General features: G+C 37.2%; 3 protein-coding genes across 3 annotated transcripts; 2 read left to right on the plus strand and 1 right to left on the minus strand.

Moving 5' to 3' along the window:
- The first annotated feature begins 1,541 nt into the window (after positions 1-1,541).
- LOC135629416 (phospholipid--sterol O-acyltransferase-like) lies at positions 1,542-18,756 on the plus strand. Its single transcript, XM_065136728.1, has 16 exons — positions 1,542-1,929; positions 2,140-2,275; positions 3,554-3,698; positions 5,720-5,889; positions 5,978-6,054; positions 6,218-6,431; positions 6,504-6,678; positions 8,593-8,692; positions 12,966-13,060; positions 14,177-14,228; positions 14,361-14,432; positions 16,138-16,306; positions 17,607-17,711; positions 17,785-17,869; positions 18,014-18,096; positions 18,321-18,756. The coding sequence occupies exons 1-15, from the start codon at positions 1,651-1,653 to the stop codon at positions 18,093-18,095; spliced, it is 1,956 nt and encodes a 651-aa protein (XP_064992800.1). The 5' UTR covers positions 1,542-1,650; the 3' UTR covers position 18,096; positions 18,321-18,756.
- A 742-nt stretch (positions 18,757-19,498) lies between these two features.
- On the plus strand, positions 19,499-22,553 carry LOC135629544 (large ribosomal subunit protein bL28c-like). Its single transcript, XM_065137061.1, has 2 exons — positions 19,499-19,877; positions 22,217-22,553. The coding sequence occupies exons 1-2, from the start codon at positions 19,616-19,618 to the stop codon at positions 22,447-22,449; spliced, it is 495 nt and encodes a 164-aa protein (XP_064993133.1). The 5' UTR covers positions 19,499-19,615; the 3' UTR covers positions 22,450-22,553.
- A 105-nt stretch (positions 22,554-22,658) lies between these two features.
- LOC103992684 (cyclin-dependent kinase inhibitor 4) lies at positions 22,659-24,903 on the minus strand. The gene is made up of 3 exons (XM_009412495.3): positions 24,258-24,903; positions 23,254-23,448; positions 22,659-23,139 (listed from the first exon to the last, which is right to left on the minus strand). The coding sequence occupies exons 1-3, from the start codon at positions 24,752-24,754 to the stop codon at positions 23,070-23,072; spliced, it is 762 nt and encodes a 253-aa protein (XP_009410770.3). The 5' UTR covers positions 24,755-24,903; the 3' UTR covers positions 22,659-23,069.
- Positions 24,904-25,353: the final 450 nt, after the last annotated feature.

Here is a 25,353-nt window from a genome sequence, read left to right on the forward strand (position 1 = left end):
ATTTTTAAGGAATTTGAGAGGCCGACTAATCAAAAGCTAAATATGCAAAAAAAGAATTAAAATATTTTTTCCCTAAACATACATCTAAAGAAAAAAAGAAAGAAATGTCAAATGCTTAATGTTAAAGAGAGTCACGTTAGCTAATTTAGCTAGTAAAAATTTTGATAACTTATCGTAAGGTTTTTGGGTTCCAATACTGCTATCGTAATTTATCATTTGAAAAAAAAAATTCACTTTTTATTTAAATATTTTAAAACTTTAATTACTTTTGTTAGAATAATTATTAACGTTTAACACGTTCAATAAAAATTGAGTGGTTGGAATGCCTCCTACCTTTCTCAGATTGATTGAATCATCCTTATTTTATTGGATTTTCCCATCAATTGTATAGACGTTTTGACGAATGTCATAAATAGAACAATCTTTAGTTCCTCGAAAAAATCTCCTACGAAGATTTTCTTTAAATCGTTTATTTTTTTTATATGATAAAAAAAAATAAATCATTATATAATAGATTTATTATAATTCATAAAGGATTAATACTGACTATAAAGAGAGAGGGGGCGAGCGAATTCTAACCGAGAAAGAAGCCACAATTGTTATTGATATTTTGAAAAGGAAAACTGATCCACTTTGTGCATTATTGATCTCATAAAGAATGAATAAATGTATTGAGACTTATGAAATTCTTTACTAATTTTTGTTTATCTAACACTTTTAATATATGTTTTGTATAGAGAGATTATGCGCTGATCTCCATAGCACAAACCCTATTATATTTTTGAATCAATAAATTTACTTTTTATCTTTGGAAAAAAAGGCAAAACCAAAAACAAAAGGCCGTGTGGTGGACGTCCATCACAACATGACATTTCAGTGGACACAGCTGACATCGGACGGTACATATTTGTTGTCAATGTGAGCTGTGCCCCTCTCAATATGTTTGTTTGATGATGTGACGATACCATTTTTAATGATATTTTAACCTAAAAATCTAAAATTACATGATCAAAAAGATTAAATCTAGTTTAATTATAAATAAATCCAAGCATATTTGTCACGTTTGACATGACTTTAAATTAGTTGTCATAAAAAGTACTCTTTCATATGATTGTGTTCGTGTCATCATGTCAAGAAAAAGATTTATAATATGCATTTATGTCATATCACAACTACCATTTATAATATGCGATTACTAATTCGTTTAATTCATTCAACCCGATTAATTTTGATCTTGAAATAATTAACTTATGACATTTTGATCTTAGGGATCATACACCAATTCATTAATTTGCTGGATTTATTAATCAGTGAAAATAATACTTTGTAATTTCTTTTTTTAGATTGGCTTTCATGTGAATTATTAGGTCCAGATGGACCACTGCAGACGAGTCATAAATCGATCGACCGATCAATCAATCCCGTCCGCCCATAGAAGAAGCCATCGCATCCGTCCATGTGGGGCCCGACGAAGTGCTGTTCCTTGTAACCAAGCTCTTTAAGTTGGACTTGTGGTCGTCCGTCGTCTTGATCAGATACTACCTCTGTTTCTGTTAATCGGGCCATTATTTCTCCGTGCTTCTTGAAACTTGAATCGAACCCATTTCTCCTCCTCTCGCCCTCGTTCGCTGGAGGCAAAAAGAGGGACGAATGGGGCGGCGTTACCCTTCTCCCCGTCGTATCGAGGTCGTCGTCCTCCTCCTTATTGGGCTGGAGGCCCTCGCCGTGGCGGATGCGTCCGATGGCGGACTAGGAGGAGTCGGTATCGGAGAAGAAGGGGGAGGGGAGCGGCTGTCCAACAAGAAACTGTCGGGGATCATCATCCCCGGCTACGCGTCGACGCAGCTGCGGGCGTGGTCGATCCTCGACTGCCCCTACTCTCCCCTCGACTTCAATCCCCTCGACCTCGTCTGGCTCGACTCCACCAGAGTAATTTCGCGCGCACATCCATAACCCTCGATCGATCGTGTCTTCGATGCTTTCTATTTGTTGTTCTCTTTCTATTCGGCATGCTTCTTTGTTGCTTTCTTGTGATGATTATCTTTGTCGAGTGGGTTTACATGCTTAATCCTAAGTCTATTGCGGACCGATGGTGTTATGAGATGCGTGTGTGGTTGTTTAAATCCTTATGTCGTGCAGGTTCTATCTGCCGTGAACTGTTGGCTCAAATGCATGTTGCTGGACCCCCACAACCAGACGGATCATGCAGAGTGCAAATCAAGGCCAGATAGCGGTTTGTCTGCTATTACAGAACTGGATCCTGGTTATATCACAGGTAATCCTCTTCTTCTGTTGCTGCAATTCGTTAGGTAGTAGTTGGTTAGCCAGCAATTCGTTTATCTTTGATGGACAAAATGTCTTCCACGTAATCTTTATTTTTGACAGAGAAAAAAAGAGATGGAAAAAGGGTTCATAGAGAACATAACAACACTTTCTGTAACAACCCGCGATGAGATCATCTATCAAAATATTACAAGTAATACAATGCCTCTTCATTGAAATCACTGAAGGCATATCTTTTGCAAGAACACATTAATAATGTGAATAATGTATCATAAATATGGTTCGCCTTATCAGTCTGTACCGGTTTATTGATTGGCAATCAGTACAGTACGTACCAGCATATTGACACCTGGTATAGTGGGGTATACCGATAGACTGGTATGTACTGCTCATACTGATCCCCTGTTGGATCGGTATGTATCGCCCATATTGGGCGATACGCCGTGGTATGACGAACCTTGATCATATATACGTCAAACGTTGATGTTAATACAAAAGATTATGATGAAGCCTTCGCACTGTAATGGCCTTTTCTCATAAATGCATTGTTACTATCCTGTTACACAGGAAGCGTATAATTTTTATCAATTAGGATAAGCTTGCTCTGCTCTTAAGTGCAAGGAGAAAAACGGTCCAACATGTTGATGCTTAAAATCTATTAGAGCATTTGGTCCAAGGAAGGTCCAACGACCTTCAAATTCCTATGAATCAATAGTATATTTAGATATAAATTTAGGCTTTAGAAGATCTTTCTGCTACCATAACTTTGGGCTTGTAATGTATTACCATGTCTGAAGCTTATAGCAAAAGGAAGAGTTAGGCTTTTCTATTTCCATTATTGCAAAAGATTATCCTAATTTTGGTAATACTTTTTCTGTGCATCTTGTTGTATCCGGCCACGGAATACATGAGCGCTCAAGTCTCTCTGCCCCAACCAAATTGTGCCACAATTTGGTAGGACCAGATTAAAGAGCATAAGAATGTGAACATATAAAAAGACCAAAATGTATATTAATGGATTGTCAGTACTTCTCATAGAATAATTAAATTATTGAAGAATAAATGTAAATGCCATGAAGCAAAAGTTCTGAGTTACATTTACTCTGAGTTAAACATCTCAGGCTATCTTATTTGGTTTATTAAAATGCTTACATGATTCTGGTATCCCTTTGAATTTTCTGATTTCACTTCATTGTATTCACAAATGTGTCTTTGGATAGAGATTCCATTTCTTACATGGTAATTGTTTTATTGGGTAAAAATGGTTCAGGTCCTCTTTCTTCTGTATGGAAAGAATGGATAACATGGTGCATCGAATTTGGCATTGAGGCTGATGCAATACTTGCTGTTCCATATGATTGGAGGCTATCAGCGTCAATGCTTCAGGAGCGAGACCTATACTTTCACAAACTGAAGTTTGTAACTCTGTTTTTTTCACTGGATTGATGAAATGCTCTTTCTATTCTTTAGTAGTTCTTGACAACATCTGAAGAATTTTAGTGCATGGACCATTTTACTTACCCATATTCACATCTTAAAGTCATCTGATACTACTTGAAATAACCGTAGTTGATTCTGTGGTCTCACTATTACACTTATTTTAGTTTGCTGTTTTCAGTAGCAACAGGAGCAACAAGCCAGATACGAAAAGTTGATTGCAAGTTGGTGTTAAAGGCCGAAAAAAGCCGATTATGAGAGAGTAAAGTAAATGTTAATGTTGTAATGTAACATCTTGTAAAAATTTAGGCAATAAATTGTACTGAAGTAAGTAGAGTCCTAAGTTAATACTTGCTACTTCTAATATTTAACTTTTCAATATAAAAAATATGATAAATCAATGGCTTTGTGTGGTATATTGTATCTAATTTAGAATGATGGTATGAACTGCTTTGGTCTTATTCCAGATTGATCATATTGTGATCAGGTTCTGGTAGACTATAAAAATGGATTGGTTAATATTTATAAAATATCTCAATGTCTTGCTTAGCTTTTCCTTTACTGAATACAAGCTATATTATTTTTCAAAGTGATTGACTGATTAAAGATAATGAATCTACTGTGGAAGGGTTTTTTTAGTGTCAAAGTAATTTGGACAATGTTTTGGTTTTTGTAAAGTTAAAATGCCCTGTAATTTAGAGGAATGATCAGTGTTATTTGAGTACATCTCACTAGTTGTTTGATACTTTGGTAATGGATCTAGAATATTCACCCCACTATTTCAATAGACTTTGGGATTGATTGGGTTATGAATTCTTCAATCATTTTGGATGCAGTGATAACAAGCCTGTTGGTTGGATAAAGAGAGCTAATAATCATGCTATACAAACAAATCAGCATTATTAATTATGGTGTCTAACGTTTGAGTTTTGCTAAGAAATCAATGCAGTTCATTGTTCAAAATTTGACTTATTTGTCACCTACAATGATTTTATGGAGCGCTGATAGAAAATAATATACTGGTTTAATTTTTCAATGAAATAAGTAGATGAAATTTGAAGATGGTTATATTGATTTATAGTTCAGATGGTTTTAGGAAATGGAGGTGAGGAGTATACAATATGAATATCTAGAGATAGGAGATGCAAAATTGTTATTGGAAGGTATATAGAATATGAATTTGGGACAAGATTCTTATTAAATGTTAGATTAAATAATATATCTTTTGCTTTATTTTCCCAAGTTATGGTCCATCAAAAGGTTCTATGGTTTGGGCATTGTGGAAGTGTGAGAACTGATCACTATCTTGTTTCTCTGAAGTGCAACCTTTGCAGTACTCTTATTCTTCAACCTTCCAGATTTGTTCAATTTTGGTACAGAAACTGTTGCAATGATTTTCTGGAGAGATATCTTCTTTTTTTTTAGCCTTTTTAAAGTTTCTCAAGTTATGGTGTCATTGTGATAGAGTTTTATTCCCTTTTAATCTCCTTTATTTTGATCAAGTTGCAAAGATGAAGCAATCAAGATATTTTGAACTGAAGAAATTTGAATTCTTAGTCAGACTCTTCCTGGAATCATTTCTTGACTGTGCAAGATAAGTAAACTTTGAAGTACCATGTGCTTTGTCTCCATTAACACGTGAAAATGCATTTACCATATAAGTCTTTGTACCTTTCTTTGATTCATGATGGAAGTTTATGTTTTATCTTCATTGCTTGTTCTGGTAGTTATTTGTCCCATACTTTATCTTAATTTTTGTGCTTGTATGTCTTAAATCACTGGTTCAGGTTGCCATGTAGAATAATGGGAATAACCTTGGAAAATGAGAACCATTAAATTCATGTGTGCCATTTTTGAGATTAATCTGTCACAATACCCTCTAGCTTGCTTTATAGTTTTCTCAAAGCAAAGGTGGTTGCTTGGTATACATTTGTATATTCTAGAAACAGTCTTCTGCTTATTGGAAGGTGAATCACATCTGTTCTTTTTACCATGGTAGGTTAACTTTTGAGACAGCACTCAAACTTCGTGGGGGTCCATCAATAGTTTTTGCTCATTCTATGGGAAATAATGTTTTCCGGTATTTTTTAGAGTGGTTAAAGCTTGAAATTGCACCAAAACATTACATTCAGTGGCTAGATGACCATATACATGCCTATTTTTCAGTGGGTGTGTTCTCTTGTTCCTTTGTGACATCTTCCATAACTGGTTTCTATATATGTTCTTTGTATAATTTCTTTTGGGCGTTTAATTTCAGGATCTCCGCTTCTTGGTGCTACTGAATCAATTAAAGCCTCTCTATTTGGAGTGACATTTGGACTTCCACTTGCTGAGGTGACTTTTTCTGCATTCTCATTTTTCACAATGATGGTTTAATTTTTCGCTGAGGTTTAGCATGGGGCACATATCCTTGCAAGCTTATTTGTATTTTCCATCTTTATCCTTGAATTTTTAAACATTTCTAAATCCTGCTTAACTTTCTTGTGTGCTTCACCAGGGAACTGCAAGGTTGATGTTTAATTCATTCGGTTCTTCTTTATGGCTGAGCCCATTCTCAAAGTACTGTAAAGCAGATAATATATATTGGAAACATTATTATGAGGGAAGAAGACGTCACCATCACACACATCACTGTGATGAAATGGAGTTTAAATCAAAGTACTCTGGATGGCCTACAGATATTATTAATATCGAACTTCCTTCTGTTCATGGTATTGTTGAGAAAACTCTCTGACTCTGAACAAGTAATACAGATGCTATGTGCGATGGTTTTTATTTTGTAGGTTTTGAAGCATATCCATCATTCTCAGAAGTCAATCAGGACATTAATTCCCACCAGGAGTGTGGAAGGCCTGTTCAGATGTCTTTTAATGCAAGAGAAGTGTCAGATGGCACCTTCTTCAAAGCAATAGAAGACTATAACCCAGAGACCAAAATACTCCTATATCAGCTCCAGAAGTAAGTTTTAACTTTCAGAAGTATATATCTCATGAATTCAGGTGCAAATGATCATGGCTTTGATACGGGAATTTGTGTCATTGCTTCATGGTATCAGGGATTGCCTATTTTGGTCTGCTCTGGATTTTGCCATGTTGTAAGATCCATACGGTAGGGGAGTGTGCTTCTCTCATTTTGACTCAATGGCTTTAAAGTGTTGTCAGATAATTCAAAGAATTTGGAGAATTTAAATTCTGAGACATGGTTAATAAGTCTCATTTTTTGGGCTACTAAAACCAGTTAAATCCAGGATTCATTTATATGATAGGGCGTACCTAGTGCACGAGGCTCTCGCCAATGTGCTGTCTAAGGAGGGTCAATGTACGTTGCATTATCTTTAAATATTTAAATAGACTGTTTCTGTGACTCGAACCTTATTCTTCCAGGTCGCAAAGGAGTGACCTTACCGTTGTACCAAGGCCCGCCCTCATTGTAAATTATTATTAGTTTTTATAAGTGATACTAGGTAGTATAGGCCGGTATCGCTTGTTATCTCTTGACACTTATTAGTCCAATAGGTTCTCAAAATTGTTATCGAACCAGTATTTAAAACTTGGGTTCAACTTGAAATTGGTTGTTTTCTATATTTGGGCTGAAAACACTTGAATTTTGGTTAAACTGCATTAGCATCTAGTCTGGGCTTTGGTATGTCCCACTTGGTATGCCAGAACTATCATCGTGCAGATTTGCTTGCATAAGCACTTCCAACTTCCAAGGTGGCAAATTCATATTCTATGTTCAGTTTCTTTTTTTTTTTTTTTTGTTTCAACGATAATTTCTCACTTTCCAGGCAGTAAAAACTTTGTCCTTAGAGACGAAGATTTTGAAAAGACTTGTGGTAAATCATAGGACTAGTAGGCAATAATTTTAAGTTGGAACTAGAACAGTTGTAGTGGACATATTTGTCCTTCTTTACCAAGTCAAGATTTAGTTTGGATAAATCATTTTCTAATTATAATTTTTCTCTTAATCTGATACTATTATCATGCTCTTTGAAAATTTAAATCAATGGAGAGCTTTTGACTAATCAAACTGTTTAATCTGTCAGTGGCATGTCAATAAAAAGGAAATCAATTTTTATGTCAACAAATATAATTGCTTTCGATACATCTCCTTATCAGAGTTGTAACTCCTCTAAGGGTGAAACTGATGAAGGGAGGCTAGAGGACAACAATGGAAGGATAATGAAAAGCAACATTAGTTATTCCTTTTTCTATCCCTCTTTCCCTTTCTTTCGATCCCTATATTTTCTCTTTCTTGTTCCAATAGCACATCCATGCTGTGCCAGCAATCAGCTGTCAAGAGGTGAGGTATGCAGAAGCAGAACTAACTAATCCTTGACTTAGAGATCCATTAAGCGTAGAACACCAGTCTGTTACAAGAGTGAACTTCAAGGAATGTGAGCTTTCATCTAAGGATTTGCATTTTTTTTTTAAATGCTGTTGTATAAAAGATTTGCATTTTCTAAATATAACACTCTTAAATGGATACCAAGCTTTTATTAAAGAATCCAATTAGACTAACATCATAAGTGGATGGTGGAGTGGGTTGATATAAAGGTTCAATTGTCTGTTCAATCTATGTTATTGGGTCTGTGGACATTTTTACTGGGCTGGTCATCAGAAAATTGTAAGAATCCATGTCAGAAGACCAACAATTGCAACTGCCACTTTCTCTGTGCTCGAGTTCCAAATGGGAAGAAAAACTTGGTTGCTTCCTTGCCTTGATGTTCAAGAAAATAAAAATAGAACTGCATGAAAGAAAAATGTTCTAGTTCTCATCAGTTTTCTTTCAAAAATGTGCATCATAATTTATAGGAGAAGTGGAGAACAACAAATTTTTTAATCAGAATAACACTGAAGTTATGATTTTTAGTTTCTACCAGGATGATCCGGTGCTGAATCCTCTCACACCTTGGGATAGGCCACCTCTGAGGAACATATTCTGCATATATGGAACTGATTTGAAGACTGAGGTAGCAAAAAAAGTTCTATTTAACATAGCAGAAAATTTGTATTTACATTTTCTTAATTTTCAAAGAGTGTGTGTGTGAATGGTTCTATGTTTCTGCAGTGCACACAAATGCTTTAAAATATGCTGCAATCTCCGTATTACAAATTATCTGTTGTGGATCTTGGATTATGGTTCTTTTTACATACTGCACAGCACTACCATTGTGTGGTTAGCTGTTCCATTGTTCCAAATCCAACTCCAGCAGACAGATGATTGTTGCTAATTTCTTTATATTGTGCATAAGAGCAAGGGATTCCATTTTCATGATATTAAGAAGTACAGTACTTTTTAAGTTCACTTGTAACTGTCAGTGTATAACCCTAGAAATATAATTTATGAGGTCTCATGATATAATGATGTATACCAGTATTATCATCCACAGTTCTCATTATTCTTTGAAATGTGAAACAAAATAAATGCAATGTTATGAACAATTGTTAAATAATTCTTTTAAGATCCATTGAAGCAATATATCAGTGCTAGGGTTTGTCGTGCCGACCTGTATGGCTTGGTACGAGCGGTATGTACCGGTCCGACAGGATACTGGTACGCGGACCACCCTCTACCGGACGATACCGTCACATGACCCTGTATCGGGCGATACGAGTCCGTACTGGTTGGTAACGAACGAAATCTGATCGCTACCGACCTGTACCGATTAGTAACGATCGGTTTTCGACCGTTACCGATCAAGGGCTGAGATTGCCCTATTTCAAACGATCAAATTGATCGTTTGGGGTTTAGAAAGGGTTTTAAACCCTTTCCTCCCCCCTCTTTCAACTCATTTCACTCTCTCAATCTTTTTAACTCTCTCAAACTCTTTTTCACTCACATCTCTCTCTCATTCTTACATTTTCACTTTCCTAAACTCAACAATGCTACAAATCACATTCAACAACCTGCTTAGTCTAGAGACATGACAGCAACGTGGACAACAGTGCTTCAACCGATGATGGCGGCAACGTTGGGGAGTCGATGGTCCTGTCTACATAATTTGAGAGTGGTGCATAGGGCGAGGAGCAGTATTTTACACATACCACCCAAGATTAGATCATGGAGCTCGACTAAGTACTGGTCAAGTTTATGCACGGAAGGGAAAGCGGAAGGCAGTGGATGATTTTAAGCAGATGCGACAGAGCCTATACGATGTAGACATAGAGGCTCATCGTATTTACAATCATCATATTATGGAGAATCTTACAGTCAACACTAGTACGGTGATAGTTGGTCATACTTTTTCGAGCAATAGTACAATAATCGATCTTACGATTCAGAGCAGCAAATCAGTAGCGAAAGTAGAAGTTCTGATATTCTCTATTCGTCACACCAATATATGCTATTTTCGTCCTTGCCTTAGGAGCCATCTCGGACATATGTGGTTCACGATAATCAGACTACGATCATCGGCACATTAATGCACCAATGACATATGGAGTATCAGTACATTATATCATGAGATCAATTTCAGGATTAGGTCTGACAAACATATCATATTAATATACAGGATCGAGGACCCCGATCCACTGCTCATGGAGTCCTATCGTTCTTTTTTGTAGTTGAACTAAGTGTATCCATCGATTGATTACTTAATTCATTTGAATATTGAATTTTAATTGTTTGAAAAAGAATCTAACAATTCAAATTATTTCTTTGTAGATAATAACGAAAGGATGATCCGAAACGTACCACAAAGCTTCTTCTCAAAGCTTGAAAAAGATATGTGTAACTATTCTTTCCTAATTTATATATTTTTGCTAAAATTATATTAAATTTAATTTTATTTTCAACTTAAAAACCCTAATATAATTTTTTTTTTCAGGTTTTTTTGGAGTTATTTTTGATAATTTTGAGTGTACTATTGGTACACCTCGATACGTACCATACCAAAATATAGTCGGTACACCTCGGTACGAACCGAAATTGTAAACCTTAATCAGTGCCATCCAAAGTGCACTAATATATTTCTCATAGATGTGGTGCAAAACTTGCATCTTATAGTAGCCAGGTTAAGAAAGTTCTCATAGATGCCTTGAGGCATGAGACTTAGAATACTTGATCTAAGGTCTAGACATTATATGACTATAAAGCCAATCTTTGGTCTTAGGAGATCCGACTATGTTTTTCCTTATAAAGATTTTGATCTTGATTTATACTGTAATGTGGCTGGCTAAGTAATTGTTCTGGTACAACAGTGCAGACCAAAATTTTGACATGCTGACACAGAGTCTGCCATAAGGATAATAAGAAAGAAGAGGACAGAGAAAAAAGAAAATTTCGAAAAAATATATATGAATGGAAGTCTGTGTGGCCACTGACTTTGTTTTATGATGTTTTTATTTTTGAACTTTAAAGTTTTCAAGATTCATAATTTGCACCCTATCGAGTCTTCCCCCATAATTACGTGTCACTAGAAATGTTTAACCTCTGAGTTGAAGAAATCTGTTGGTAGAACATCTTTGGTTGCTAGATAATTGTGGAGTTATTTTATGCATCTCTAGTGGTTGAATACAAGTAATAAGATATCCTCTCATCACAAAGAAAGTGTTGACTTTAACCAAAATGTAGGTGGAGGAAGAAGAAAAAAGATGAGGGGATGGTCCCAAGCGAGGAAGAAGAGAATATAGGATGGTGTCTGGGGTTGAAAATGTTGTTTCATGCTAACTAGGGATGCTGTTTATAATTGTGAAAAAGCAATTTATAATTTAGTTTTTTTTTTCGTTTGACAGTCGAAATATCCCTTTTGGCCAACGGATGTTAACCACAGCCGATATCATGTGATTATATCTTGAAAGCATAAGGTGCAAAATGTCATAGTCAATAAGGAGGTTGTAAATTGTAATATGTGAAAACGTAGGATGCAAATTTAAATATTCTATTTTTTTAGTTAACCTTTGGAATAATTCAAATAAACACTAGAAGACAATTTTGATGCTTACTTTAGTACTTTTTTGAATCTGCATGTTGAGATGTTCAGAATAGTACATAGTTGGCATGCAGAAATGGAGGAATGGCCTATCCTTGGGCCCTTGTCCTCCTAGGATGGACATTGCACATATGCCTCTCCTAATTAAGGTATCTGGTTGGCTCATCCCAGTGGCTGCCACATGGGCCACTAGATACCATTTTATCCAATATGAATGTATGCTCTGGCTTACGTAATTTGTATATTTTTATTTCTTTAAAGAATTTGTATCCCATTTTATTGGGATCATGCACTTTGACTTTATTCTTATTTACTTTACCAATTCTAGTTTTCATGAGTAAGATTTATTATATGCATTTGTTTTGTCTAATGGTGTAAATGTGTCAGTATGAAAGTTTCACGATCTTGTGGAGTACCACAATATTATTGTAAAGCACAATATTTGAATTAAATATACTCTTGCAGTTTTTCCTCTGTTGTTGCCACTATATTTTGTTGTTCTTTTCATACCCTATCGCTGCCCTCTGTGCTTGATAGCTAAACCCTCTTATCTTCTCTTCTTGTTTACATTCTTTTGTGGACTCTTGAATGTTGCAGACTTTTCACCGGAACCTTTTTTTTTTCTTTCTCTTATTCTTATTCTCGTAGCTCTATTGTGTTCTTGATTTGTAGCTCCAACCCTTGCTTCTCCTTTTTGTTGCTGTGGAGTCCACTCTTCCTCTATGACATTTTAATTGTTTGAGTATTCACTACTATAGCTTCTTATAGTTTCTTACCCATAGGCTCTCGGTGAACTTTTTTCCTCCTATTCTCCTGCATTCTTCTCCCTCTCTTATTCCCCGTGTACAAGAAACACAGAAAAAGACAAAGGAAAAAGACAAAAAGGATGGATAGGATGGATCTCAGTTACAAATATATATTTGATGCATTCAAAAACAGAAATTGACAGAGGCAACTCTTGGTGGCAAAAATGAAGTGACCTGTGCTAAAAAGAAGATGAGGGAATGCAGGAGCATCATATAGGCCTTTTTTTGGCTAGGCTCTTGTTGTGTTAGGAAGAATGAAAATCAATTGATATTAAATATAATGTGGCTTATATATTTGTGTACCTTCAGAATGCTTGCTTTTAGAGCTCCTAGATAGTCAGTAGAGATGACAATTAATGATACATAGTTTTTGTGCAGTTTTCATACAATATTGAGTTAATTTTTCTACTCATCACTGTTTAAATTTCTGTATCTATTTAGAAAAAAAAGGTTTTGCAATGATACTATGTACTGATCATAAGGATTTTATTATTTTTGTAAAACAGGTTGGATACTATTTTGCCCCAAGTGGCAAACCATATCCTGATAACTGGATTATTACTGATGTGATTTATGAATTTGAAGGAACCCTGCTTTCAAGGCAAGTTACACCAAAATAAAGATGGTGCTTTGTAACAAATAGCAGTGGTAACATATTTGATGAATGACTTATGGACATTGACTGATTGGATCTACTCAGTTGTGCTTAATGCATGGATTAGTCTAGTAATCTAGCTTGGTAGATGTCATCAACAACCAAAACAGGGATTTTAGAAGAAGCTTCTTTGTTATCAGATAGAGAAAAGATTTTATGATCAATTATTCATTCTGTTGCTTGTGGTCTGATTTTTGTGGGCATTAGGATGAGTGATGTGTCTAATGATCTTTTTAATGTACTTGTTTAGGATTATTGTTTGTATGTGGTCATCAAGTTCATACAGCCATGCTCAACCAACATGCCTTGTTCTGTATGAATTGGTTGGTTTTTATTTTGCAATTAAGTTAGTGCACATTTTCTCTTTCATCAAACTATGTGACATTTTGGATGTTATCAATGTGGCGGTCATTGCTTTGTTGTGTGCCATGCAAATGCAAAACACGGTATCCATTCTACATGCTGTATGTATATGAGTGAATTTATGGTGCTTCCAAATGAAGATAAATTATCTTGTTTTTCTGAGATTCATTAAGATGGATCAGCACAAGATATAATATTTATAAATTATAATGTCATTATCCTGTATGGTGTGTGCAGTGAGGTCCACTGTAGTTTCCCACAAAGTGAACTTTGGTCCATGGAGCTTCTTTGAGAAATATTAATCTATTAACTATGATTACATGCATAAGAGATGACAGTCAAATTCAAATTGAATTTATCAAAGTTTAGCATATATAAAGAAACTGTCAAATCAAGATTTTGCCTTGAATTTTAGGTCTTAACTATGACAGTCAAATCAAGAATTCTAGCATACAATATTCAACTATGACTATCACAATATGTCTTTGCTTGACTGTTGGGTTTTATTTTACTGAAGAAGTTTTGCCTTGAGTTGGCTGGCATAAACACAACAACAATAGTGATATAATTTCATCAGATTATGTCTTCTTCACAAAATTGCACTTCTGAACTCGATTTGTTCTGTGTTTACTGGAATTTTTCACTTAAGTTTATATTTTTATGCTGTTGAGAATCATTGTTTGGATATATTCTTTTCAGATCTGGTAATTCAGTTAGTGGGAATCCTGGAGCTATGAGCGGTGATGGAACTGTATGATAAGTAATCTGTCATCTTAATAAACATGTTTTTTATATTCACCTTAGAATGAAACTACAGTACCATGGCACTGAATCTTAATTCTGTTAAGTGGCTTGTCATGTATTATTCAGATCTTATGTGTAGGTGCCCTACAATTCCCTTGCATGGTGCAAAACATGGCTTGGCTCCAAAGTAAATATTACCAGAGCTCCACAAGTATGCTTTTGTTATCAAAGCTTGTTTATGCTGAATTATATTTGCTGATCTTTCTTTACTGGCAAGGTTTTTAAAAGTCGCTGATCATATGGTGTTTTTTCTTGAATAAACGAACCAATGAGAAATACAGACAGCATAATGATCATTTGTTCTAGTTTCTCTCTTGAAGTTTCTTTCCTAGTATAGATGCTTTCAGTAGATTTAGATAATTAAAATCTGGTAATGGTTTATGTCATGCCATTTTAAATCTAAAACTAATAGTATCTGTTACAGACTTTAACTGCCTAACAATGGATTTATAATAGTAAGACAAACTGGTTAATGCTTACAGTACCTTTTAATTTTGAACTCCTTGACTTGAAATTTTTGCTTAAGAGTATTGGTGTTTTGTTTAAATTTCATTATGGCCCGAGTAATGTTTTTATATTTTCTCATTAAAGGACACTAAGAATCTTAACTTTCTAAGGTGATCTAGTGCATGAGGGTCTCACTGAGGCAGGGTATGGAGAGAGTCAATATATGCAACCTTACCTCTACAAGTTCAAAGGATGTTTCTAACTTTCAATGACTCAAATCCAATCCCAGTCTCACAGGTCACATACAAGCAATGAAACTTCTGTAACAAAGCTTGCTTTAAACTACCAAATTTAACCAACCTTAACTTTCTAACTGCTCCAGATCATTCAGTTTGGGACTGGATAAAACCCAAACCTAATGATGGCAAATTCCAAATTGGACCGGACCGATTCCATTTGGCTTAATTTTTTAGCTACAATTTTCCTCTGCATCTGGGCACCATGATCTTGGCTAGGATTTACTTAAATTGGGTTATCCAGCATATAGTTTTATGAGTTTAACAAACTATAAAGAGCTAGTTAAATTCCTCTAGCCCATGGGTAGATTCCTTGAGAGAGATACCTCTGAGTCCATATTGGTATTCTGTTGACTAATGATGACAGTAATATTTTGCTGGCTGTTGCTGCCAAATTGTGCTACTGCTATGCTAGCAGGTTCTTCACAGGCTTGGCCTTTTGACTGTAACCTATTTATCTCATGAGTTATGATCAATATAGATACAATGACCAAGAATCCATGAGCACAGCCGAAACTTCTCCACAGTATGTAAGAGTTTCTATGAGAACAAATGCAAGATCAACGAGAAATTGTATTGCTTTGCTCAGCTTTAAAGATGCATCTAAAAAAGGGGAATCAGCACATTCCTTCATATTTGTATTTTTGGATAATACCAATGCTTGAGTTTTACCATCCTTTTGAATGATGGCCCAAGTTGCTTCACATATGGCAGTTGGAATTAGTACCCATCTGCTTTGGCTACTGTTTGTTTTTCGCCATAAAACTATGGATAAATTCTGTTAAACTGGATGAGACTGCAACTTAGACACTTGTGTTAGTTCACACGAAAAATTATCGGAGCATGAGTTGAAAATGAACTATTACTTTTGAAGTTTTCGTAAAGATGGGATAACATTTGCACAGTTTTTTCAGTATTTGAACTTTGTAGTCTACTTGCTTTGGTAAATTTGTTTCTAGAACTGTTTTTCAGTTCTCATCTTTCTCTTTCTCTATTCTAAAGCTAGATTGTACTTTGATACATATTGATTCCTCAAGTATAACAACATTGGTTTATCTCCAGAAGTGTTGAATCAATTATTGCAAAAATAATATATCTTTTATGCTAATGCAGTCAGAACATGATGGATCTGATGTACAAATAGAGATCAATGTAGAGCACCATCAGGGCAAAGATGTACTTCCAAACATAACTAGGACTTCTCGTTCTAAGTATATAACTTACTATGAAGATTCTGAAAGTATTCCAGGAAGGAGGACAGCAGTTTGGGAAGTGGAAAAAGGTATTAACTGTTGCCTGACTGTAAAATTTGTGGATATGTTTGTCATTTTATAATATATCATAGAAGCTATTCAACTATCCACCTTCTTATCTGTTCTACTCATCAAGGTGAATGTAACAGGTGTTTCATATGCTGATATATTAGTCCTAACTTTATGTGTTACTGATATGAACTACTTTTGCATCTGAATTTTATCCAGCCAAATGTTATTTGCTAGACTGGATTCTGCAATTCTTTCCATTATACTGTTTTCTTTTCTCATTCTTTGGTTTATATTGGCAAGACTACACAATGAAACAAAAGGATGAGGGCTTCCAAAGAAATTCGACAAAACCAGTCATTAGGGTTATAGTGCTGATATTTACTGAAAGTCAACATTTTGAAATGACTAAAGGCTATACTGCCTAATTAGACAGATAGACTTGGAAAGATGCTTGTCATGTTTGCTCTTTCCTGATTCACTTTGTATCATAATGCAAAACAATAGAGAAACAAAATACTGCTGTAGAATGCAAACTTCAGCGGCATCTCACTCTCTTTCTACTACTAGCCCCTATACTTAGATTTGGGCAAATCAAAATTGTAAACCAATTCAATGATTTATGCCTTTAATGCAACTAGCTTGAACCATGGCAAACCTGTCTAAATGATGGACATTTAAGGGACTAAAGGCAATTGTCTGAGTAGACAGATTTACTCAAAATGATGCTTACCATTCTCTTTCAAGGTAAAGATTGCTGTTGCTTGCATGCTTTCAGCAACATCTCATTGTCTCTCCACTATTAGCACATTGGAAGTAGTCTTGAAGTTCCAATGACTAATCTGCATAGAGGTTTCTGTGAATTGAGATTGTAAACCATTTTTTTATCCTTAACTTCTGTGAGCGACTATGATCCTATAAGTTGCTTGGACTATGGTGGTCATGTCTAAGTTATAGATTATGGAAGAAACAGTATGAAAGATGGACTAAACTACTAGTTTTCGTAACAAGAGAAGTAGCAAGAAGTTTTCTTAGCATTTTGATTTTGTAATTCATTAGTCATTTCCGAGGTCATCCTATATGTGTATAAATTTCATGGCATGTTTTTGAGTTTGTACAAAAGTTTGTACAAGTGTTGTCTATGTCATGCAAATGTGGTGCAGTTACATCATTTGGTGCACTGTAGGTGTGACTGGCTGGCACAATATCATGCCTGCACATTACTAGCATTTCATGCCAGCAAAAATTAAATCTTTGCTTTCTAGCACTAAATGTTGTCATTATCTGCACTATACTTTATTTGTTATTCCTCGTCTACAGTGTATCATAGGAACATAGTTAGATCTTCTGTTGTAATGCGTGAGCTGTGGCTTCAAATGTGGCATGATATACATCCAGATGCAAAATCAAAGTTTGTATCAAAAGGTAACATACCATAGTTTGCTCAGTTTCTTTTCAATTAGGAATTTGGCATTTAATCAAAATGGCATGTGAACAGCCAGACGAGGTCCACTTAGAGATGTGGATTGCTATTGGGATTATGGAAAAGCTCGATGTGCTTGGCCAGAGTATTGTGAATATAGGTTCCTTTTGTTCCCTTTTTCTTGCTGCATATTCTCTCTCTTTTTACTATATTTATTTCCAATAAGACAATGCTCTCTTTATCATTGGCCGGAGCCTTGTGCAGTCGGAATGCCCCTTTTACAGAACTCTCTTTTTTATTCCAGGTATATGTTTGGGGATGTTCACCTCGGACAGAGCTGCAGATTGAAAATTTACTCTGAAGACCTCCTCTCACTCTACTTATAGTGTAAGCTATCGCTTTTTCTTCATGTTATATACACTTGTCTTTCCTTTTCATTGAGCAATCTGTGTGCACTGGTTTTGCAGGCATATGATATGTGTTCCATTTTCTTCTTTGTTTGGTTAATTATGATTTTAGATGACTAATTCTGCAATTTTGTTTCTTTACAATGTGTTCCACCACAATTTAATATTTCCTAGTTTCTGATGAGATTTTGTACTGCATTGTAGGGCAGATGCATGTAAGCTTAGAAGACTCCATGAGGTGGTTGATCATTTGTTTTGCACAACAGCAAAATACAGAGACTTCAAATTTTTTTACTAATAATTTCATATCATAAAGTGGGGTAAGAAAGGTGGGTCTCCAACTCGGTGGGTAGGTCTTTCATGGCATATGTGATCAAAATTATATTTTGATCTGCTAAATTTTTGTTGCTTCATTTCAACATTAAGAATTGATTTAGTGCTGCCTGTACCATCAGCATCACTAGAAAATAGCTGTATGCATGTATCATAAGGAAGCACATGCTCATGAACTTGAGATGAGTACAAGTAACGAATTGATATTGTTCTGAGTACATTGTAAACTAGTTGTCGGTGTACCATCTGATATTGTAGTTTTACGACAGTATGTTTGTTTAAAAGTGATGTTGAAACTTTTCCATGAGCAATGGTTTGCAACTATGTTGTCAATGGTACCATATCTCTAACTAGTCAATATTATTGGGGGTACGAAATGTCCAATCTACTGGAGCGGACCATGTTCCCATGTCTGTTGGCTGGTGGACTACCACCCGATTTCCCATGTCTGTTGGTTGGTGGACTACCACCCGATAGGCAGACTGAACCTGTCTTAAATCTGTTTCAAGTTCCTGAACATGAAGCGCTGCTTTCTTTACATTATGCACGCGCATCTAATCCGCAGACGTGGCTGCGAATGGTGCGCTGCTGGCTGGGGAAATCGAGCGGACAAAGTATGCCGCCGGTATGCACCAGCGATCTAAACTCCAGCAAGAAAAAAAGAAGAAAAAGCGTGCGACAGCATTCGTAATCGAAGAAAGTCTCTCCGTTTTGCTTCTGCTGCACATTCTATGATGATGGTTTTTTGGTAATGTAGAAAAACTCATGCGCGTTTGGGACCGAAACGAGGAAATGCGACGCTGGTTCGTCAATGGAACGCATTTTTCTTGGTCATAGAAAACCGTCGGCTTCTTGCCGGTTCTTTGGAGCAGGGCAAAGTGAGTCAGCGCCGAGCTGGCTACGCCAACGGGCTCTGGTGATCTAGCGTGACTGGGCCTGGACACTCACCATGAGAAGGGATATGGGCCGGGTTCGCGAAGAGAGAATTTTCTCGGCGCAAAGTCTAGACATGATGGACGGCAAACCAATGCCCACCTTATCTCCATATTTTGTTCATCTATCCGCACCCTATCTTTGCCTCCCTTTTCCTTTCTGCTTTCCTCGCACGCCTCCGCCACTCACATAACACCAACAAAGCGACGGAAAAGAAATCGAGGGTGCAAAGAATGGCGGCGACATTGCCTGGAAACTTGGCGGTTTGCTTCGGAAGGACTTATTCTTCTCTTCCCCCTCCGTCTTCTGCGGCCAAGCTTAGGGTTTCCATGACCGTCTCCGGGATTGCGTCTTCTGTGTCGAGGCCGACTTCGATGCGAGCATTACGCTTCGGGAGGTCCCAGTTGGTCGGCTCCCCCATTGTCACCCCCGCCGTCGTCACTTCCCAACCCTCTCTCCCTCTTCCTACGGCTCGGGTTCACCCCGTTGTTGCCCGTAACGAACCCTTCGACCCCTTTTCCCTTGTCCGATTCGTGCTATGCTCTTCTTTGTTTATTTAATTATTTATTTGTTTGGCTCTTTGCTCTTCTGCACTCCCTGTCAAGTGTTTCGGTGGTCGAATTATTGCGAAATTCGAAAGAAGCCACTAGTTTTGCTGCTTTAGTAACAGAGGGCAAAAAAAAAAAAAAAAAGAGGAGGAAGAAGGGGAGCGATTTTAATATTTCCTTCCTAGTGTCATGTGGTTAGTACTGTTTCACATCTACACGGATCGTCTATGTGAAGTCAAGTGCTGTCCTGCTTCAGGGACAAGACTCGTTCCCAGAGTGTAAGATTGGATGTTCAGTCGATAGAGGGAAAATTTTCATTTCTGACTCTCATTAGTATGTCACTGTTTGATGCATCAAATTTTTATCTTTCTTCTTCCTAATTTCGCCAGGGGACCTATAGGCAACATTTAGGCTTGTGAACTTCAGACACGAGCAAATATGCCAAATCGTGGCTATTTCTTTAGCCATTCGATTCCTGATGTAGTCTTTGGAGTCAAAATATTCATACAGATAGAATCATTTTTTGTGAAGTTAGCATATAACATCTCACTTTGTCTAGTTTAATGTCTTGATTATTTTTGGATCCTTAGTTGGTGGGATAAAATATGCTCTCTTTTTTTCAAATATGCATAAGATGTGTTTGTTATTGCCTTAGATGGTTTAAATGAACTTTTAGCATATTGTGTCATGATTGAATCTTGATATCCTTGAAAGAAATCACAAAACTCTGATACCATGTTAGGAAATTTCTCATGAAAGATAATGGGCATCAAGAAATCATAAAGGAGTATCGAGGAGTAGAGAATATTCAAAAACTAAAAAGTCTTATTAAACATAAAACTTACCATCTCTCTTAGACCTTAAATCTCTGAACCTCTAATTTAATTATCTTTTCTCTCAGTTGTATGCCTAAAGCATTACATGAACTCTTTATTTATGGAGGGGTGAATTCAAGATTTTAACTATTAACTACAATAGGGAATCCTATCTTGACTAAGACTCCTAAACTCAAATCTTATCTAATCACAAAGTTTGATTTATACTCCAACAAAATGTTGGTTTGATGTTCCATTTTCCAAAAATAGTCCTATCTTTGTGTTGTATTCTGCTGTTTGATCTATTTAATTTGTTTTAAAGAAGGGGTAACAGGCCCATCTGGTACATATCTAGATGTCATGTATTGCGGGCATGATAGCTTTACAATTCGTTTTGTTTACTTAATTGGAGCTGACATCTTACATGTAATAGTGCATCCCTCATCTTATGCCTTACGCATAGGTGTTCTGTAGCAGTAAAGACTAGATCGATGACGGAAGCATTGTCAAGCTGCCAACTGTTATTTTGTGTCATTCTTTCATGTCTTACTGGTAAATAATTAAGGTAATAACACAATTCAAGTGTGGTGATTTTTTTATGGTAGCTATCAGATTTAGGATACTATTGGTTTGCTTAGAGATCAAGCAGGTAGATACTCAACGCCATCTCGACATTAACATTTCTGCTTAGTTCTGAAAGAGAAATCTCTTCTACCATGATCCAGATGCCTTGTTGGAAGAATAAATCTTAGGCTATTTCTCACACCCATGCAAAGCAAAGTTTAGGAGAAATCTCTTGAAAAATATAAGGGCACATTTATAAATTGGTCAAGTTCCTTTTTTTTTTTTTTTTGGTAAGTTCGGTCAAGTTCCATTGCCAATAATTTCACGTAAAGTAGTGATTTAAGTTTTCCACCACTTTCTTTTTTTTTCTTTTTGTAAAGGATATCATGTTTTCTTTTTTTTATTTTTTATCGTGGTTTCTCTCTATTGTAGCTTATGATTCTAGAGTGGTAATGGTGTTCTTTTTCTTAGACGATTTGTGGTCGTATATGGATTTCTTATATATTCTGTTGTTGAATATTTTTTCTTATGTTAGCTAACATATGTTGCTGACCATTTGCTTGTTTATCTTTTGTATATTAGGTACACATCACATATGTTTCCTCTTTTAATAAATGTTGTTCTAATCATGCCAGCTTTATTCACTATATGCATCCATGCACTTTACATCTATATTATTTCATCCTATGAACTGTATAATTTGTGTGCATCGTTATTGATTTATTGTACAATACGAGTAATTTAGATTAGAGCATTTCTATGATTGCATCTTGGCTAGCATTAGCTAATCATTGTGCCCCAACCAAAAAAGAAAACTCACGCTCTGCTTCCACAAGTACTTGACCTAGAACTTCCTGATGGAGGAGGATTAAAGGCCGGTGGCACTGAATCCTTCTCTTGGTTTCAGGCCGGGTGTGCCCGTTCACTGGGAAGAAGGCAAACAGGGCTAATAAAGTCTCGTTCTCGAACCACAAGACGAAGAAGTTGCAGTTTGTTAACTTACAGTACAAGAGGGTCTGGTGGGAAGCTGGAAAGCGATACGTGAAGCTGCGGTTGTCCACCAAGGCGCTGAAGACCATCGAGAAGAATGGCTTGGATGCTGTTGCTAAGAAGGCTGGAATCGATCTCCGAAAAGAATGAAAGACCATGTAATTGTGTTTCCATCAGCTTTAACTTCAATTCTCTTGCTCGCAAGGCATCTATATATCAAAGGATAATCTCGCTCTCCGGCCATTTGCATTTCATCTTTGTTCTGTATCGCTCCACGTGAGTTACTTCCTTCTCTGGAATTTGGATTTTATTACAAATGCGTGCTATTTATGCAGCGTCGGGAAGAATCTCAATGCGCATGATAGAAAAGCACAAGGTAGATTTCGACAGCAATAGGTGCAGCTTATGACCCAGAAAAAGAGAGGACAGCTTCCAAGGAGGCAATGGCAAAGAAGCCCAATATCAGCAGCAGAACTGATCTGTCTCCAAGATACAAACAGGTCATGCTTCCTCACAAAGACATCTCAATTTCACCACCACTCGTATACACAAGATACAAACGGGGGGTAATGACACTTGTTATGATCTTATATTGGATGGGGCTCCCACTTCCACTTCAAGGGTTCTTGTCCTTTTCTGGAGAAACACTAATCTTTGGTGCGAGCATCCTTTCTGGAGAAAGGAAGGGTTAGTGATGCCACCGTTCCGAAGCAGGCAGCCCTCGTTCAAATGTATCTCGGTCAGAGGCAGAGAGGTTAATGGCAAAGCATCTAAGAGTCCAATTTCACCCATTCATAGCGCCCAGGAAGGGGTTGATCTTTCGCCACATCGAAGTTGTACCTGACAAAAGGCGACAGCAATCGCAGGTGACCGCAACGTTTGATTACTCTCGCAATAAATCTGTTCTAAGCCTCAAATAACTGCGAGGAGTTCAAAGCACAGATAAACTCGTACCTTTCTATAAATCTACTTTGTTGGAGTTGTTCGGGGCCTGCAAAAAGCTCTTCCATTTCAGGGTCAGTTGGGACGATGGGCGATGCCTGCCTCTTACTGCTGACAGTGAACTTAGTAGGCCGAGTTGTTGAACCAGGCGAGCCAATGGTGTCCGAATTCCTTGTCAAACTGCAAGGTGTGGACTCTCTCGCACTCCTGCAGCCAAGAAGGTTTGAACAGCAACGAAATCATCTCTAGTGCTACGGACAGTGAGCATGCATGGCAAAACACACATGCAAGCTTAAGAGAATTTTTTATGACATTTTAGTTCTTGAAACCTAGTGAGAGGTGACCAAACAAGAAAACAGTACCGATCTGATCAAGTACTTCTCAATTTTCTATCAAGGAACATGGTAAGAAGAAAGACAATATTGCAGTCACAGCACCAGTAGAGGACAATCCAGCCAGAGGGATCAGATTGATAGTGAAAGCAGTGACGGGTAGAAAAGGAACATGGTAAGAAAAGCAGCGTGTACCATGCACAACGAGTTCGTCTTCTGACAGTACTTCGGTTTCGTGAATCATGGTAAAAAAAGACCCAACTGGTTCTACCGGAGGAAATTTGAAGCAAAGCAGATTGGAGCAAGTAAGAAGGGAGGATAAAGATCAACAAAGGCCAACCTGGAACATGGACTTCGATGATCCCAAGAACAGTGTCTTAAAGGAAGCTTACGGTACTTAATGTTCGCAAAGATATTTAATTCACGGGCTTTATAGAAAACCACACTTCAGATGTCTCATGTAAACAGTGGAATCGAAGAACTTAGAGCAGAGAAATAAACAATGGTTGAAAAAGGCGTGCCTTTTGCGGCCAAAAGCCTTCTAATCAGCTAAGAAAGCCGAAAAATCCGGAGGAACAAAGTAGAACAAGTGATCATTGGCAATGCCGGTAGCCACCGAGATGGTGACGCACAAGAAAGAACGGACTCCAAATCCAAATCTTGGAAGGGTTTGAGAAAACCAACCTGCTTGCCTCGAGCTCAAGAACATTTTCCCCAAAGGAAGCTTCCGAACCAGCATCATCCTTAGATGAGGCTTCCGGAACAGCCACCGCCGCCTCTGACGACGCCTTTGCCTTCTTTAAGCAGCGATTCCTCATGGACACCGACCCCGCGGAGTCCGAATTCACTGGACTCTCCCCCATTCCTGCTGGCGGATTGCTGCTGAACTTGGGGGTAGGGCCGGAATTAGGGTTAGCGCTCAGCGTGTTCTTGGCAGCGGGCCTAGACCTAACGGAGGAGGGGGCGGGGAGGTGCTTTTGGAGGCGGCGGTTCCGGAGCTGGAGGTAGGAGTAGGCTTCCGCCGGCGAGGACTCCTGGAGGCGCTTGAGTGCCAGAGTTTTGGCCCTGGTGTGAACCCCAAAGGAGGACTGCTGGTGGGCGGCGTCCGCAACCGCCGCCTCCCCGCTAATCCTGACCTGCCTCGCGTACTTCGCCATCCCCGAACCCGGAGCTTTCGTCATAAAAGTATGATCTTTCGGCGGTAATCAAATCTTTTACCGCAAAGATCAAATCTTTAAGATGATGAAATGGTGACGGAAGAACAAAGGGAGAAGAAGAAGAAGAAGCAAGATTGAAGAGTCAAAAAGGGTGCAGAGAAGAAGAGATGAGTGAGAAGGGAGAAATGGGAGCAGAAGGAACGAAGCCAAGTCGGGGAAGCGAAGAAACCCAAGCGGAGAAGAAGACCCGCATGCTTGAAGGGATTATTATTATTGGAGGTTATTTATAAGGTGGTGAGGCCCACTTCGTTTTGCTCCGTCGGTACGGATTTTATGAAATTCATCATCATTATTATTATTATTATAAAATCCATCATTATTATTGTTATAAAATCTATCTAAGGATTTTATAGAGAATAAATATATAAAAAATTAAAGATTATCGTTTTACTCGGATCGATATGAAATAATTAGTAATATTAGCTTAAGTGTAGATCGGCAGATGGATCATCCTCGGGCAATTCACTTTAACTCGTTATATGAGCATCATTGTCTTCTCTTTCCTTCATATACCTTTAATGATCATCATCTGTTATTAAAGGTATGTTTTCTCTTATTCTTTT

The sequence above is a fragment of the Musa acuminata genome, chromosome BXJ3-1, assembly GCF_036884655.1.
Source record: "Musa acuminata AAA Group cultivar baxijiao chromosome BXJ3-1, Cavendish_Baxijiao_AAA, whole genome shotgun sequence".
Classification (NCBI taxonomy): Eukaryota; Viridiplantae; Streptophyta; class Magnoliopsida; order Zingiberales; family Musaceae; genus Musa; species Musa acuminata.

What these genes read in the sequence shown, in the direction of transcription:
- LOC135629416 (XM_065136728.1), top strand. Translation starts at nt 1,651, where the DNA reads ATGGGGCGGCGTTACCCTTCTCCCCGTCGTATCGAGGTCGTCGTCCTC. An exon ending in CTATACTTTCACAAACTGAA is followed by an intron (nt 3,699 to 5,719) that starts GTTTGTAACTCT and finishes TTACCATGGTAG; the next exon opens with GTTAACTTTTGAGACAGCAC. An exon ending in CGAACTTCCTTCTGTTCATG is followed by an intron (nt 6,432 to 6,503) that starts GTATTGTTGAGA and finishes TTTATTTTGTAG; the next exon opens with GTTTTGAAGCATATCCATCA.
- LOC135629544 (XM_065137061.1), top strand. Translation starts at nt 19,616, where the DNA reads ATGGCGGCGACATTGCCTGGAAACTTGGCGGTTTGCTTCGGAAGGACT. An exon ending in GGTTCACCCCGTTGTTGCCC is followed by an intron (nt 19,878 to 22,216) that starts GTAACGAACCCT and finishes TCTTGGTTTCAG; the next exon opens with GCCGGGTGTGCCCGTTCACT.
- LOC103992684 (XM_009412495.3), bottom strand. Translation starts at nt 24,754, where the DNA reads ATGACGAAAGCTCCGGGTTCGGGGATGGCGAAGTACGCGAGGCAGGTC. An exon ending in CTTGAGCTCGAGGCAAGCAG is followed by an intron (nt 23,449 to 24,257) that starts GTTGGTTTTCTC and finishes TCTTGGCTGCAG; the next exon opens with GAGTGCGAGAGAGTCCACAC. An exon ending in CAAAGTAGATTTATAGAAAG is followed by an intron (nt 23,140 to 23,253) that starts GTACGAGTTTAT and finishes GCCTTTTGTCAG; the next exon opens with GTACAACTTCGATGTGGCGA.